The sequence below is a fragment of the Bombina bombina genome, chromosome 3 (genome assembly GCF_027579735.1).
Source record: "Bombina bombina isolate aBomBom1 chromosome 3, aBomBom1.pri, whole genome shotgun sequence".
Classification (NCBI taxonomy): Eukaryota; Metazoa; Chordata; class Amphibia; order Anura; family Bombinatoridae; genus Bombina; species Bombina bombina.
The window spans coordinates 346,852,696-346,871,652 of NC_069501.1; the positions used below are offsets into that span (position 1 = coordinate 346,852,696).

Sequence of the window (18,957 nt, forward strand, 5' to 3'; positions counted from 1 at the left end):
AGTGTTAACATAATCTCTATTAAACTTAACTAATCTATTACCTAAATATGATTTTAGGATCTTTTCCAGATAAGCCCCGCCAAAAAGTTAACCCCCGCCACCCAAAAAAGATTATAAAAAAGAGGATATGAAACTTGTACTTTTATTTTTTTATTGAACACGGTGAAATGAAACTTGTACTTTGAGTTTTTATTGAAGAGGGGAGGATATGAAACTTGTACTTTGAGTTTTTATTGAACAAAGTTTTGTTATTTCTGTAGTGAAGCCCTTGTCCCGGCCCTAGTAAGCGCATCACACGGTGCTCCCGGCAGAAAACCCACACAGCCCGATCCTTATCCTTGTCTGACCCCACGGGCAGCTGCAGCTCAGTAGCTAGGAGCGGACTACACTAAGCCCCGATGCCAGGGTGAGCACACTATTTGCTGCTTTGATTCTGGGCAGCTGCAGCTTCCGCTGTCGTCACTAGAGCAGGAGGATCCCTCGGAAAGCGGCGTTGGGTTTGGGTTTCAGGATTCACCTGACCACGGCTGTCTCAGCTTGACTGTTGGGTTATTTTTGTTTTTACCCGACCAGAGAGAACAGCTGAACATCTGTAGGGAACTAACGTCACCGTCACATCGCTATAAGCAGGTTACCGATCTTGGCTTTGGATAATTTTTGTCCAAGAGAACGATATAATATTTTTAGTTTGATAAGATCTGACAAACAACTGAGATCTGCAGTACAATATTTTTTATAGAATAGACACTTCTATATATACTCCCCTGAAATTTCTATATTTTGCAAAACAACAATTACGCTATTCAAAGGTCAAGGTTGCGTAGCATGCGTTCGTGCATTAAATTGGAGCTGGCAAAAGTGGCGGGGCTTAACTTTTCGCACGTGCACTTTTTGCATTAGTGGCGGGGCTTATCTGGAAAAGATCCTGATTTTATATCATTTTAAGCCTATACTGTCTTAGGGATGTTGTTTATGATTATATATGTTAACTAGGCACACTTTGTCAAGGTATACAAGAGGTTAATGTGTAGTAGTCTGCTTATACAAATAACAGCTGAGGTCTCTCTTTTTTATGTAGTGGTTCCTGTTAAGCTAGTTAGTCTATGATTACAGCTATATAGCAGCTGAAATGCATTAGGCATTTTCCCCATGTGTATCCTTTGGAATGATATGTCAGCATGAACATGCTTGTCTTTAAAGATTTAAAGAAATAAAAATTGGCCAGTTTATGTCATCTGGGCTCTTGCATTTAAATTGAAACAGTTTTTGATTCATATTTACTTAAGCAGTAAATATAAACATATTTAAATGGCCTTCTTTCATATTGATGATATGAGTGCAGTATCCATTTAATTTTAACTATGAAGTATTCGAATGGTAGTAATGAGGCTACTTTACAGCTTTTGCATTCATGGCTTCGACATTTTACAACGAGTTCTGGATTGTACCAGCAAACACTTCAAGAGAATGCCACAATGTCCCCTAGCCACAAACGTTTAACATAATGTTGAGCTTGTAAAATAATTTTAATCAGATAAATACATCTTAAACCAAATGGCTGAATCACAAAATATTTTGTTTTAGAATAGCTAAGAAAATGATTGACCTTAATCCAAGTACAATATTGTGACATAACTTGACATGAAAAGTTATACAAAACAGTCAGAAAATGTCAATAGCTATAAAGCATTCTGTACCTCCAAGCTTATGTGGGTGGTTGATTAACAAATAAATACAAGACCTATTTAGCTGTAGTCTTGCTTTTAAAGGAGTTTGCCACTAGCTACTAATCAAGTTACACTTGCTTTCTTTCAAGGCAAACAGTAAACGTTAGAACTATGTGTTCCATAAAGACGGGAACTGTATTTATTTGTTATGTATTAAATAAAATCATGTAGTACAGGTAAAATAATGCTGAATCTTGTTTTATGTCAAATTTAGGAATACAGATAATTTTAAATGGTTCACATGGTGTATATCACTATTACATGCAGTCTATTTTACTTATAAAAGGATCATAAAACTGTGATTGCATTTAACTAGGAGCTCAAAATGATCCTCCAAGAATAATCCATACCAGCCACAAATTTAGTAAATGCCAGTGATGTCATGAATTATGTTTTCAGCACTAATAAACTAAGAGCATGTGCAACCATGATTGCACATGAGACTTTCTTTCTGAAATGATAAAATGCACATGCTTCCAAAAAGTACTTGCATCAAGTTAATTATTTGGGCTGGCACTAATAACATCAAACATAACTACAAGAGCACATGGATTACCAGAGAAAGATAAAGATAGTTTTGCCATGCACTTGACTTGTTTAATTTACGCATAACCTGCATTGGCGTTCTAGGCTTGCAGACTCAGCCATGTTTCAGCTATAGGTTATACATTCAGCAGGAAGGAACATGAATAGTCCTGCTGCGCTTCACTAATTATATTCCTCCCTGCTCACCTTGCAATATGTGCAACCCATAGCTGTCCTGGAAAACATGGCTAAGGTGGTAACCCTAAAAGGAACATTGTTTACATGTCACAACTGCATAGGGTGTAGACTAATTTAATGTTTGCCAATGTTTCCTTTTTTCTGTATGTGCCAGATTCCTATGAGCAAAATAAATATTACTGTATTAATCTGTGACTTCCTGTTAGGCCGTCTTGTATGTTTCTGTTGAGAACATCAGTACCTGCAACAAGGTAGTTCCAAAATCTGGAGAGTCCTTAAGAAAATTTTAAGGTGTAAACAGTAAACCCGTCTCCTAATTTTAAATATTACTGGGGTGTTCCAAGTTATATTTGCTGTTAGACTAAGCAATATATTCTGTTTCAAATAGTTTTATCTGTTTTTTTCAAATTGTTTAATATTCTGAAATTAATGTATAATTAATAAATTCAGCATGAGGAAAATAGCCTGTGCTTTTGCTGATTAGTACATGGTAAGTGGCTTATGTGATTACTTACTTTAGTGATTTGCATAAGAAAAATCAAGCCACAGTTCACAATAATATAGCACTTAATCTACAATCAAACTTAATCTAACTAGACAACCAACATTTTGTTAAATTAATTTTCTTTCTTCTTTTTTTATCAGCAAATTATGTGAGCCTAATTCCAGAACAACAATCCATTTTATAAGAAAAAATACATATACTAGAAACAATACACATTTATTACATGAGCTTCATATCAAACAAGAACCCCATAATAATTAGGAGCAGCTAATGCTTTATTTTCTGCTCTCCTTGGTGGCAGGTCATACTTTATGTTCCTGTTTGCTGTGTGTAATAACTTTATTATTTTGCGGTTATTTTTATTATCATTTATTTCTATAGCGCTACAAAATTTAATAGCACTGACTGTTCTAAGTAGATTATACATGTTATGCAAATCAGTTTTCATGGATAGGGACACATCTGGTAATGAACCTCAAATCAAACGTGATATTTTCCACAGTGCAAAAAAAAAACTATTAGAAAACCCTATAAAAACTGCAGAAGATTGACATTGTTTGGGAGCTATGCCTCACTGTCCCTTCTGAAGCTATACTTAAAAGGCAAATTTTCTGGTTTGCAACATGAAACTATGGACTGGACTCCATTTATGACTCACCACAACTAAACACCTTGAAAACTCAAAACCTGAGACTATGGAGCCGTCCTCCAAGCTCCGAACTCAGGTTCTCACAAGAGAACCTGCAGTCAGTATTTATCAAGCAATGGTCATCAGACCACTGCTTTCTAGCTTCTTCACCTCTTAGGTGGAGAATTTCAATCTCCCGGGTCTCGTCTGACTGGGGAGATTGACAGCTCCTGCCCGCGTATGATTGGCTGTGCATGACCCGGGCAGGGGCGGTGTATCACAAGAGGGCAAAAAAGTGCTCTTGTGCAATGCTGAATTCCGGCGAATTTCTGCCCGCCAGAGGTGAGCTGGGGCAGACAGGGGTGCATATGTACACCCCTGTTGCCATAGCTTGATAAATAGAGTCCTATGCCCCTGTTGGTCATGGTTCTGTCCACATAACACTATAACTCTATCCATAAGTCTTGCTTATGTAGTGGGTGGTTATGCTTAAATATAAAGAACTAAATTCCCTGGGGGACTTATGCCCCCATGACACTCATGTGCACCAGTTCTACACAGCTCTTTTACAAATATAAATGAGGGCTGAAGATCACTTTAAATTCCACTTCCAAATCTCCCAAAACCATTCAAACCAGCACCTATGTGTATCAGGTGTGCAAATGTGTAAGGGTGACTAAGTGCTGTTGAGCCCGAAACATTGTTTGTATTTTTGCTTCATCCTGTAGAATAAAGACCTCTTTATTTAATATATTGGTGATGTTGCTGTATTCTTTGGACTATTTATAGCTTCCAAATTCATCATAAGATTCAAAATTAAATGATGTATCTCGGCTTACTCTGTCTTTAGATCATTTTAGGTTGTTTTCTTATTAGTATATCTCTTTAATTTAAGTTTCATGGGGGCATGTGGTGTTCCTTTTAAAAAAGGGGATATGCAGTTATATTTTTTTGTCACTTGAACAAAGAGAGCAAAAGTCCAGAACTTCCTGCAGTTAACCCAACCCTGTCAGGAACGCATTTAATTTAAGATTAATGTTCTGAAGATAAACTGGTTTCTACAGTGTTATCTATATCCTGTTAATCTCACCACATGCAAAACCAGACACACGTTAGTCATTCCTCCTTATGTGATTGTTTCATCCCTCAGTAGTGTTAATTATTCTCCTCTATTTCATAAAATTTACACTTCTCTGCAGGCAAATGTAGTTTCACTTGGAATATATATTAATGACAATTTTCTAATAAAAACAATTTTCCTTATGTTTAGCTTCTATGTGATTATTAAAGAGCATATGTGGGGGAATGCATTTAGTTATAATATAATAACTAGTATTTATATAGAGCCTTTCTCCCAGTGGGACTCAAAGTGCTTTTTTAGCGCTCGCTCTCGGAATTAACCAAATCGGCAGCTGAATAGTAATAGTTGTTATTATTTGGAAACTATATGCTCTGCAAGAAATATGCAAATAAAATATGTTTGAAATTTCCTTAAAAAGTAAAGCAGATATATAATTAGTTGTACAACAACAATGGAGTTCATAGAATGTTATTTTAAGCATATTCATTTTCCTCCAGAGAACGTATTTGTTTTGTATATCTTGTTGAAACTGGTGTCTTCTTTGAATCTCATTTTTATAATGTAACTCTTTAAATGTGGCAATACTCACCACTAAATTCTAATTTCAGAGTATATTATTATGCAATATCATCTTTATATATTATGTTGGGTTGTGAGTATTTAAAATTTAAAGGGACACTAAACTCAAGTGGAGCACTAATTAACGCTCCTGCTCAAGCGTTAATTGCGCTAGAAGTAAGCTTTTTGCACTCGGCAAGTTGCTCTCGTATTATGAGTTAAAATGAAACTGTTTTCGCTCTCTTACGCTAACCCGACGAGCGCAAAAATCGAAACTTAGAAAATTGCGTGCGCATTCATGTATTCCCCCATAGAAGTCAACAAAAAGAAAAAAAAAAGTGGAAAAAAAAACAACCGCAAACCTAATCCAATATTCTTATCTGCACTCACCCGACATGAAAATATGAATATTTCACATTCCAATGTTCTTCACATAGCAGAATATGTTCTACTTATTCATAAATAAATATTTCTATGTATCTCTGGTGGTATTTTGATACATTTTTCAATGTTTACACAGTCACAATCAGTAACTTTCATTGTTATCTGTAGTACTTTTTTTTATCGTTTCTGTGAAATATGCCTTATACTTACCTGTTCTGTTTTTCTGATCACAACTCATTTCCATATTTACCAGCACTTTCGTGAGGCTATTTTTAACTCCTGAATTCAACAGCTAAGAGGAGTTGGTAAACCTCAGGCAACACTTTTTGACTTTTTTTTTATACTAAGGCATGTGCATTTGGATAATTTGTTATGAGCTGAATGTCATGAGCGGCTATCTTCTTCTGCATTCGCAAAGCACACTAAAATGACGTGCCGCCATATTAGAAACAGATACAAATGCCTCATTCTCAATCAATTTTAGTTGAAAAAAATAATAATTACAAAATCACACAATTAACAAGTTTCAAGCTTAATGGGGTATTAATGGCAGAAGCATTTTACAACTGTGATCACTAGAAAGGTGCAGAAATTGTTATCTGCCAAAAAAAAAAAATGTAAGTCCATGATCAACACAATTGTTTGTAAACATTGCTGCTAGATAGTGCTCAAAACACATGCACACTTTTGAAACTTCTTAGGTTGTTATGCATCCATAGAAAGGAGCTATGTTTTATCAAAGAGAAATTAAATTTGACAACAGAAATACATTGGAAATTATGTTTTTTTATGCTATACTCTGTGTCATTAAAATATCATTTTTATTTTCATCCACTTTTAAATTAGTTTTTTGTGGATTTTAACTGGCAGTATACAATACATGGGATGCATTTTGTTACTAGAAATTGAACATGATGCCTTTTTATTTGAGTATTATGGTCAGTAACGTTACAATGTCGCTACATTCCACTCTTTAGGGGGGGGACATCATATGTAAGTCCAGGTTATTGTTGGTTTTGTTTACTAAGCTATTCCCATCCATTTGTAGTGTTGCTGTTTTAATTAGAGAAAAAAAACACAAAAAGCTGGTTAAAAACAAGTATCTCACAGGCTTTTCAGGAAATTTCACAGGGAATGTCATTGATAAATATATGCAGCCAAAGCAAAGTTAAAACATGGTGGCTAATTGATTCTATAGTGATAATGACTGTTTACAGGTTTTAATCACTCTATTGTTGTGTTTGTAATTAACAATTTCATATTATTTTGTTTTATAATAAACATTTTTAAATGGCAAAGCATTTAATTGGTAATCATAAATGGCATTCTGATGGTTGTGTACTGTAAAATGTTCTTCCCTTGTAATGTCTTCCCGGTGATCCATTTTACCTGATGGAGTAAATTGATTGGTTTACAAATAGCTCCTTTACCTTTTAATTAATTTGAAAAAAAAATTTTTGCCTGTTTAAACGCCCACAAAACTACTGAAAATATGAGCACTGCTGTATTCTCTAAAGAAAAGCTTTGTAAACAAGAGTCAACAACAACCCAGTAGGGGTAGAAGAGGAAGGTACTAAAATGTTATTTTTTCAAATTGGCCTCTATATATTGTCATTTCTGTACAGACAAAGCGATAAGATAAGGAGTTTGAGTGTGTGTGTGTAGTATGTATTTATGTGTGTATATATATATATATATATATATATATATATATAGAGAGAGAGAGAGAGAGAGAGAGAGAGAGAGAGAGAGAGAGAGAGGATATATATGTCTGCTCTTTCTGCAAGTACATCTTATTTAAATAGGTTGTGATAGCAATGAGCAAAAACAGCTGGTTCACATATAGAAATAAACACAAATGAGACATTTCCCATTTGTTTAACACTGCAGCTGGTATAACAAGTAATTGGAAACACATTAAGAGGGAAACAATTTTACAATATGGTCTCTCTTTAAGTTGTGCATACAAAGTAGAAAAGTATGAACTGAGCTAATTTTTTTATATTTTATTATACCAAAAAATTATTGTGTTTATTAACACTTGAACTGAACATGCGCAAAATGTTAACAGTAATCTAAGCCACCAGCCAAGATACGCTTTCCGAAACAGGCATATTTGTTTATGATCCATCAGAGCTGTTGAAATAGCAGTATATAAAAATCCTGGTTCAAAAGTGTTTCTGGTGGATTTAAATAATGCTGTCAAATTCTTCCATTGCAAAGTATCGGCAACGTTAAATGAGTTCAAGGTCATTGGAAAAGCACACCATAACTATGTTTTATATTGTTTTTATATATTGGTTTTCTAATGCACTGGAATAACCTTGATTTTGAAAACTCCATGAAAAATGTTAAAGGTACACTAAACACAAAATGTAAACTACATAATTATAAACCTTAATATATAAGAATAATTTTTACAGCTTTATTTTGTCAAATGAGTATATTGTTTTATGTTTATTTTTTTCACTGATTTCCCTGTCCATTAGTAGTGATGCTGTTTTAATTATAAAAAAAATCCTATAGCACAGATATAGCACAAACTCTGTTTGCACATGTAATTATAATTAAGCACAGACTAAAACATTGCAATGAATGATATATATTTTCTTGTCTATTATTGGACAGCAAAATAAAAATACATATGTATATGAATATATACATATATATTTGTGTTTATACACATATTAACACATAAGTATATATGTATATAAGCATATACATATATATTTCTAGTAAAAACACAGCTCCCCATTTACCTCTATGTAAAGGCACTTTCAGTGCCGTTTTTTTCCAAACACCCCTCACTTTAACCCCTTATAACTGCTTTGTGCTGTGTTTTATTTTTTTTAAAAATGCTTATTTTTTTTATGTAAAGGAACTGTCCTCTTTATTTGGGGGGCAATTGGGGCAACTTTTTTTTTGTATTAACCAGAGGTCTGACCTCTAGTTAATTGTGCTAAGCGCAAAATGCTCCCACGATCTTGCATGAGCATTAGTCAGCCACTTGTAATGGCTTGTTATTTCACGTGCTTCAGTAAACAGGTAAATTTGCCCCTTTACAGGAGCATGTTAATATAGCGCTCCACTTGTAATCTAGGCCTAAATAAGAAAAGGCATAGGCAAATATAGAAACGATTAATTAACATGTATGATAATGACAGGTTGGAACAATCACATTTTATATGTGATTTCATGCAAATAAAATGTAATAAATAATGATATTTCTAGTGTAAAAACCCAGACATCTGAAATACCTGATTATTAACACTTTTCATAATAATAACAAGATATGTTTACATAGTTTTCTGAATGTTATGACGAACAGCAGCCTTATTTCTATTGTGATCTGTGTGTTGTTCTTTCCACAGATGTACACAATGAGTTGTAATATTTAGTGCAGGAGATGGCGTTAAATAGATGGATATCATGGCTTCTTCTTCTTCTGTTTAGGTTTTTCTCACTCAGCATTTACATTCGGTATTGAAAGTCATATCAGCCAGTCTAATATCAACGGGACACTAGTGCCACCTGCAGCTCTCATCTCTATTTTGCAGAAAGGATTACAATATGTGGAAGCTGAGATCAGTATCAATGAAGTAAGTGAATGTTAATGTTAGCACAGAATTCACTATGTTAAAGGGACAGTCTACACCAAAATTGTTATTGTTTAAAAAGGTAGATAATGCCTTAATTACCCATTCCCTAGCTTTGCACAACCAACAATGTTATATTAATATACTGTATGATGTTTAAACCTCTACATTTCTACCTGTTTCTAAGCCACTACAGACAGTGTCTTATCACATGCTTTTTTTATTTGCTATTCACAACAAGAGACTGCTAGTTCATGCAGGCCATATAGATAACATTGTGCTCACACCCGTGCAGTTGTGCAGGACATAGCACTAATTGGCTTAAATGCAAGTCAATAGATAATAAATAATTAGCCATGTGATAAGGGGGCAGTCTGCAGAGGCTTAGATACAAGGTACAATTTACATATACCACTGCGCTTCACAACAATAAAAAAATATTACATAAGATGTATAATAATTAATGCGGTGTAAACATAGAATCAATCTGTGTTGTGACAAACACAACTCTCCTTTCCTTCAGCTAATTAGTGCTGTAAAATGTAAGATTAGACAGGAGAATGAAATGAAAAGTGTCTTGCTTATATGTGACCTTTGAAATCACAATACCCAGTGTCCTATCCCAAACAAATACACTAGCATACTAGGGAGATCTTGGGGTCATATGCAGAGTACCCTTACGGATAGATTTATCATACCCCGGGCGGACATGATTCGCTGTAGCGAATCATGTCCGCCCTTCATCGCTAAATGCCGACAGCATACGCTGTCAGAATTTAACATTGCACAAGCAGTTCTGGTTCTGGCCGCTAGCAGGAGGTGTCAATCAACCTGATTGTATTCGATCGGGCGGATTGATTTCCGCAGCTTCAAAAGCAGCTGGCGAGTTAATGAGCAGCAGTCTTAAGACCGCTGCTTCTTAACTCCTGTTTCCGGCGAGCCTAAAGGCTCGCGTGGAAACAGAGGCATTTGGGCCAATACGGAGATTGTTAAATTGGCCCCTCTGTGTGTCTGGGACGAAGATTTGTATATTGAGGGTAGAGTCCAAAGTGTGGTGGATGCCAATCCGTGAAGTGGGGGGATATCTGTGATCCACCCCCGGATGTAGCACTGAGAAAAATACAAAAACCCCTCTAAGAGTAAAAGTTTTAATAAACACTTAAAAAGCACAAGAATAAAAACAAACTTACAAGAAGTCAGAAAACAATGTGCAAAATAAATATCACTGTGTGATCCTCCTCGACAACACCCTAGTAGTCTCTGTCTGTAATCGCTCTATCGATCCCGTTACATCAGCTTATGGTTTGAGCCGTATTAGTTTCAGGTGAGCGGTGAAGATCTAGGACATCAGCTTGTGTCGGACTGGACCCACGTAACCTCAGGTCCAGTCCGACACAAGCTAATGTCCTAGTTTTTCACTGCTCACCTGAAACCAATACGGCTCAAACCATAAGCTGATGTAACGGGATCGATAGAGCGGATACAGACAGAGACTGCTAGCGTGTTGGTTATGTAAAACTGGGGAATGGGTAATAAAGGGATTATCTATCTTTTTAAACAATAAACATTTTGGAGTAGACTCTCTCTTTAAAGGAATATGAAACCCAAATTTCTTCTTTCATATTTTAGACAGAGCAACTTCCCAATATACTTATATCGTGAAATTTTCTTCATCCTTTGGTATTTTGTTGAGAAAAAGCAACAATGCAATACTGGGAACAAGCTGAAGACATTGAGACAACCATTGAAAAGAGGCATATATATGCATCTACAAATCAGCAGGTAGTTCCCAGTAGTGCATTGCTGCTCCTGAGTCTACCAATGGATACCAAGTAAATTGTGAAGTTGTTTAAAATTGTTTGCTCAGTCTAAAGCATGAAAGAAAAATGTTGACTTTACTATCCCTTTATTGTCAGCTATTTAAAAATAAGGTTTAACGTGTCTTCATGTCAAAACATATTTCAAATATCAAAATTTTAATTTACAATAAAATGTTTTATTATATCATGTTGCAGGGACAGTTCAGCAATTAAAAACTTTTAGGTTTTGCTACTGAGAAAATGTGTGAATTAGTGTTGTTGCATCCTACACTTAATAGGGCAGAAATAACATACTGGCACTTGAATGCCATGGTGGTTTCCTTAGAAAGTAATGGCTGTTACTATCAGTTAGGAAATGACCCAATAATTCAGCCTCTGACCCTTGGTATGGCTGTAGTGTGATGGCTTTCCAGCCGTTATTGTTAGTGACAGGGCTGTCACGATGCAGTGTATTTTGTTCTTGTTTGTATGTGCTATGCTTTGCATCTATTTGTTGCTGATGTGGTTTTGCATATTTTTTTTTATATAAAGGATGGAACAGTGTTTGATGGTCGTCCAATAGAATCCTTGTCTCTAATTGATGCTGTGATGCCCGATGTAGTGCAAACTCGGCAACAGGCCTTTCGAGAGAAGTTAGCGCAACAACAAGCTGCTACTTCCACAGCGGCCACCAGCGTAGCACCTGTCACCACAACCTCATCTGCTCCAGCACAGCAACAGCAGCAGCAGCAGCAGCAGCAACAGAATACACCAAAGAATGGAACAGCCTTTGTGAATGGTGAAGAAAATGGGGCACATGTAATAAGTAAGTGCCCTTTTGGTATCCTTTTCATGTATTGTTTAAAGGTAAATAAGGTGTATTGTGTAAATTAAATAGTAGTCAACATTTCAGCTATATTCTACTAATTGTAATATATTCTGTCACATTAGAAAGAGATTGTGTTCTTGAAAATCTACCTGAATGAACAGAAGCCCCAAATAATGTTGTAAACACACACACATACATACATACATACATATATACACAGTATATATGTATATATGTATGTCCAGTTGTAACCAAAGGCTTCTGTATGCTCCGTTTTTCATTATGTGATTTAGCCTACATGTTAATATTAATTTATAAGATAGCAGATTTAGCTACTGTATTACATTTTTTATTTCTTATTCCTAGTTGTATGTTATTTTTTCTCCGTTTTTTCCTTTATCACATACATACTGCTAGCCTGAGAGTGATTTAAATAATATAGGATGACCAAATAAAGGCTTTTTTGTTTCTTCTTGGCTGCACGATTACCAATTAAGAAGTGTGAAACATGAAGACTTCACAAATGCAGACATATGGCTAAATGTAGACTAAAGCCGTGGGCAGCCAACTGTTAGTGTATTACATGACAATATTTGATATGACCACCGGAATATAGCAGTTTGTGCCCATTTTTATAGTTTATATTCTATTTCAAAAGTTTTTTTTAGTAAGAATATATTATCAAACATTCTAATGGGAAGTTCTCTAGGACAAAATATAATACAGAGACATTTAAAACGATGCAAATAAAGCGACATACAAGTAAAAAAATTCCCTTTGACTAAATTATATTGTATGAATGAAGGCATAAAACCATATTAAACATTATATTCTTGTAATTCATGAACCAAAATTAAAGTTTGTTTTAAAAACAAAGTAAAAATATTGACCATGACAATACTAAGTATATATTGTTGTTGAACAAGACATAATCTATGATATATTGTTTCAAGAATGTGACTCCAAATTCATGTCAACTAAAGGAGATTGGTAACAAAGTGGTGTTTAGAGTTAGAACATAGGTTAAGGTTATGGATAGCCATTTATTGTATCCGAAAAGTTAATGGGAGCTTGCCCAGTGCAATTGATCCAAGCAACATTGCTGTCACCGCATTTTTTTCTTTGATGACATGGGAGTCACTATATTACTCTTATTGCAAAAATACAGTTTGAACCCCATAGTAAATTAAATTAATATAAAATTCCATCAAATTCAAACATAGATCTGTGATCACTGACATCTATCAAATTAATAGTTATAAATTAAAATAACTACGCTTTTTGCACTCTGTGTCATAACCATAGTTGCTTTATTAGGCAAATATGTATTTAAATCATTTTAAAACTATTCTATTCCCAATTACTACCTCCCCTATCAGTGAGTTCCACAGCAGAAAAAGTCCTTATTTGCTATTGTCTACTTCTAGTGTAAACCTCTTAATAGTTATGTAACTAAAATACTATGATGAACATTTTCTCAGCCCAATATTGGCTTTTATATTAAAACTGACTGAGGTTTAGGCTGCACCGTCCAGAATTTAATCTGAACAATCCCATATTTCACTGTTTTAGACCACTTTTATACAGCAGGGCATGCTGGGAGAAGGGTGGAACTAAGGGACAGTGATTCTATTTGATGACCATTGAAACCTCTGTACTCTTTATTATATATGTATTGATGGAAGAAATTAACAATAATGTTTTAATGTCAGCTGACAGTATCTTCCAATGACATTTCAGAGTTACTAGAATCTTACCAAGATTCATATGTGTTTTACAGATAACCATGCAGAACCAATGGATATTGATGGTGAAGTAGAAATCCCACCTAACAAAGCAACAGTCCTCCGAGGGCATGAGTCAGAAGTATTCATTTGTGCCTGGAATCCTGTTAGCGATCTCCTAGCATCCGGGTAAGGCTGACAAGAATATAAAATACCATTTGCTATAAAGTCATACTCTGTTTAGCATATTTTATTATCCACTGCAGCATACTAACCTTAATTAACAATATGGGTTGTAGCACACAGGAAATTAAACCAAGTATATAAGTATAAATTTATCTTTTAGGAGCCATTATACTGTGCATCCTTTATTCCAGTAAACTTGTGCGCACACGTCTCAAAAATGTAACTTTGACAAGTGGCCTTTTTCCGACTAGATGTTGCTAGACCATGAAATTTAGGGGTATAAAAACTGAACCCCAAAACTAAATATTAAAATAACATGGGGTACATGTCAAGGCTCCAAACTTTGAATACATATTTCTAACTTTGTGTATATATTTATTTTTAAATTCCCATCTCCATCCTTCAAGGTCTCCCTGATTTGGATATGTAAACATGGCGCCTTACCTTGCAAATTCAAGGCAGCTGGCACATCTGGGGATTCTCAGCCTGCATTCCTCCCCCTTACAGCCTTAATACACTTCTGTTTGTATATTTATGTGCCCACAAAAATCTTTCAGACTATTCCCTGTATTCATGCCCATCCTTATCCAGCTCAGGTATAATCAGAAACCATTGTTGTCTTATTTATCCACAAATATCAATGTCATCTTGCCATTTTTCATTTTACAGTTGGTCCCATTCTTCTTTGCTATTTTATATAGTTTATTCCCTCTCTCCCATTTACAGACTTTTTTTTTTACTTTTCCACCTTTCTACATTGATTGTTCATTCTTTCAATTTTAACTTCTCTGAATTTTTTTTTCTTTTTTGGTGTAAAAATTGTGCTTTTCCCTACTCTCCCTGGAGAGAAAAAAAGCAAATCCATCGAAACAAAAAGTAAAATCTGTAACCTAAGTTTTTTTTTAAATTACCTCTTATTTGCTACTCTGACAAAAAAAAAAAAAAAGCAATACTGTGCAAGGGGCCTTCAAAGCAAACTGTTATTGCAAATTTGCCTTTTATGATAAAAAGACATGAACAATAAGTTTAGCTAAACTAACTTTTCTTTCTACAAAAGAGATGCATTCAAGTTAATGTCTTCTGATTCTTTCAGGTTCGTAAAGTTTAAAATTAATTTAAATAGAACAATGCTATTATATAGTCCAAATGAGCAGCATTGGCCCCCAGAAGATATCATTTAAGTACCAAATCATTTTAGATTGACATCATCAGGAAAAATACCAACTCATATATATGACTTTTATACTACCTTTTGCACCCATTCTAATATGTTAAAGTGAATGTAAATTTTCATTAATGAGTGCCCGTTTTTTAAAAATACTATTAAAAACAGGGGCACTTTAATTCATGAAAATTTTCATTACAGCGGTTTTGTTAAAATACCAGCGATCCCCTGCCCTCGGATCCTCTGTACTTACATCAGCAATGACGAATCCGGCTTCCTTCAATCATGTCTTGCCCCCCAGAGCAAACATTTGCTAAGGCCGTGCCGTGTTTGGAGGTAGCCGGTTTCCTCATTACTGTGCTAAGTAAAGCATGAGAAGCGGGCGGGGGATCACTGGTCTGGCTTGGAAGAAGAAAAAGGTAAGTATTTTTAAAAAACGGGCACTCATTCATGAAAATTTACATTCACTTTAAAGGGACATTGTTCACTACATTTTTCTATGCATAAATGTTTTGTAGATGTGCCATTTATATAACCCATTAGGGAGTGTTTTTGTAACAATGTATAGTTTTGCTTATTTTTTCATAACATTGTGCTGATTTTTAGACTCCTAACCAAGCCCCAAAGTATTAGATGTAGACTGAAGTCTGCAGATTCCTGCTGGCTCCTGTTTGTGTAAACAATCATATGCAGGGGAGGGGGAGGGGGGATTATCTGCTTTCCCAGTCCGTTTTAGTGGGTGTCCCAGCCTAACCTCATCAACAGTGCTAAACTGGGAGCTTCTAAGCAAGTTTTTAAAATGTTTTATACTGGATTTTTAGATCTGTATCTGTGCATATTCTTCTTTATTGTAGTGTCTACTACATGCATTTATATGAAAATTAGTGTACACTGTCCCTTTAAGATATGCACACAAACAATTTTGTATTCAGTTCAAATGATTTTTGGTTTTGTTTTCTATGTAATTCCAATACATTAGAAGCAGCTAAATGGAAGTAAAAGTCAAAATTAACTTCCCTGGTTGAGTTAGAACATGGGATTTTACACATACCTACTGGGAGTCAGCTGGTAATTGGCGGCTCACCATATGAGTTTAGCAAGATCCCAGTGGTGCTTTGCTGTTCTGGAGCTGTCAACACGTTTGCAAGTTATAGGGCAATAATAAAATGCTTAACACAGTTAATCATTGTCTTTTTTTAAATTTTTATGTGCAATTACAAATTACTAATGAGTTTTTTTTGTTTTTGTCTGTTTTTTTAAATAATGAGATCGGAAATACACGTTTTACATGGGTTTTCTCAGAATGTCACAAAAGTTAAAGATATGATATAAATGTGTATACATGATGGATAATTCATTACTGATAATGAACATTTGCGGTTTCAAATAATTTATTTTAATTGTTTATAAGTTTTATGGTTTAAAAAACTTAAATAGAGCTTTTTAAGTTTTTTTTTTAATTGGGAAAATGTAAATAGAGCTTTTTAAGTTTTTTTTAATTGGGGAACAACTGTATTTGTTAACAATTGAACAATTGAATACAATAATTTAAACATTAAACAGTCAAGATGAGCCAATGGGTTTTCAAGTAATCAGGGCTGTTGAATTACAAAAATACAAAAATATTGTGAAACCTGTGATAAAAAAAGTTTATTTCTGATAAATTGGGATATAAATTTAAAAAAAAAAAAAATTGGAGTTTTTAAGTCAATGAAAGGTCCTTGTGCTTAGAGGAACATTAAACACTAAACAAATGATATATAGAATGATGCATTCAAAGAAAAGATTAGTCTGAGAATAACAAGTAGATGTATTTTTTTTAGTTTCATTAGTTGTTTAAATATTGACAAAATTATTGTAAAATTTTAATGTCTATAAAACAATGAGAGCTGCCATGTTGTAACTCAGATTCCTTTCTCTGCTGTGGTCAAATAGGGACGGTTATACATTGTCACTAAAGTGTGCAGCCAATGGACGTGTGGAATATAACAGAAACTAAAATGCTCACAATTTCAGAATGGAATTACTGAAAAAGGGGACAAAATAAATAATGAAAGTATATTGCAGATATATATATATATATATATATATATATATATATATATATATATATATATATATATATATATATAATTTATCATTTTATATCACAATCTCATAGTGTTCAATGCCCTTAAACACATATATACATTCTTATTTCTAGCACACATGGATTCTTCATATTAATCACACAAGGTGCACTAAATATTAGCATACTATTCTCCACAAATTAAGCACTCAAATGGGAAGGATATGTTAAATTGTTGCAGCTTTATTGCTTAAAGGGACAGTCTGCACCAGAATGTTTATTGTTTTAAACGATAGACAACCCCTTTATTACCCATTCCCTAGTTTTGCATAACCAACACAGTTATATCAATACACTTTTTACCTCTGTGATTATCTTGTATCTAAGCCTCTACAAAATGTCCCTTTATTTCAGTTCTTTTGACAGACTTGCATTTTAGCCAATCAGTGCTGACTCCTAGGTAACTCCAGGTGCATGACACACATGAGCTAACACTCTCTAGTGGTGAGAAATTGTCAAAATGCATTCAGATAAGAGGTGGCCTTCAAGTTCTAAGAAATTAGCATATGAACCTCCTAGGTTTAGCTTTAAACTAAGAAAACAAAGAGAACAGAGCAAAATTGGTGATAAAAGTAAATTGGAAAGTTGTTTGAAATGACATGCCCTATTTGAATTATGAGAGTTTATTTTGGACTAGTCTGTACCTTTAGCGTCACATTTCAGGGTTTCATCTCTGTCCTCAGGCACACCAAAAAACCTTGCCTTTTACCTTGTTTTGTGTGTCTTAAGCTACATGCCAATGCATGAATGTACACAAGCACTATACAAAAGATGCCAGGTCTAGGAGACATGCAAATAAGATACTATTGTTTGCATTATTACTGGCCAGGTTACAATGAAAACCACATAACACAGAGATATCCTAGGAATTGCTGATTAAACCCGGAGAGCTAAAGTATATTTATTTTAATTGTATGCTTTTCCTCAAAAGCTGACTAAAAGAAACTATTGTGTAATTTGTTTATCTCTAATCCAAACACCATTCCCTACAGACTCATTTACCTTGTTACGATATAATTCTTGTAATGACATGAAGCGAATATTTTATCTATGCACACTGAGGTCTTTCCTCTGTCTGAATGTTGCTGGAGTTTCACATTGAAAGTTGTTATTCAAATTGAATACACTGTTGTAGATAAATTGAGAGAAATAATGTTCTTTGTTAGCTGAAATAAATCAATTTGCTGTAGCTATTTTCAGTATTTGTTCTCTTCTTCCTACATGCTTTTGTTAATTTCAACAAACATCATGATGAGACTGGGCTCTCAAATGCACAGAGCAAAAGCATTTCTGAAGAATTAAATATACAGTGCTTGTTAAAGGGGCATAAACGTGCAGAATACCTCAGTATAAGGCCAAAAGAGGAAATATGGTGAACAATGTTGTAAATTAAAATGCCTTTTTTTTTTTTATCTTCACCAATTTGTATGTAACAACCCGCTTGGAACCACTAAATGGCTATTCAATTATATTCTGAAATACAAGGGGTTCGTTTCCAAACCTGATGTGATTGAGAAAATAAAATTCTGTGTTTTTAACACCCACAGTTTATGAGCTGAATCCAAAGGCAGCCAAATAAACTTTACCTGTGGAAGGGCAAAAAAATAAAGTACTGCAAACATTTTCAATGTGGGCAAACACATACAAAACGTATAGTTTAACATATACCAATTTTTAGCTCTGAAGCAAAGTGTTTAGCAGCTTAAGTAAGTGCAATTTAAATATGTAATAAGAATCTCTTTTTTTCCATTAAGAGTCCCACGGATATGTAAATTTAATCTTTGCCAAGAAAGATACACAGTTTTAGTGCCATTTCTTACTAAAACTCTTGTATAATGGGTTAAGCAATTTATTTTTTGTATATGAACTACATGCTCTTTAGAGTCATGTAATTGATCTACTTTAAAAGAAGAAATTCTTATTT

At 34.4% G+C, this 18,957-nt stretch overlaps 1 protein-coding gene across 1 annotated transcript in view; it reads left to right on the plus strand.

Annotated features, from left to right (window-relative positions):
* The window catches only part of TBL1X (transducin beta like 1 X-linked), a 597,792-nt gene that overhangs the window by 499,662 nt on the left and 79,173 nt on the right, over positions 1–18,957 (plus strand). The window contains exons 5-7 of the mRNA XM_053706454.1: positions 9,060–9,205; positions 11,554–11,827; positions 13,611–13,743. Coding sequence (XP_053562429.1) covers positions 9,060–9,205; positions 11,554–11,827; positions 13,611–13,743 — 553 coding nt within the window. The remainder of the gene's footprint in view (positions 1–9,059; positions 9,206–11,553; positions 11,828–13,610; positions 13,744–18,957) is intronic.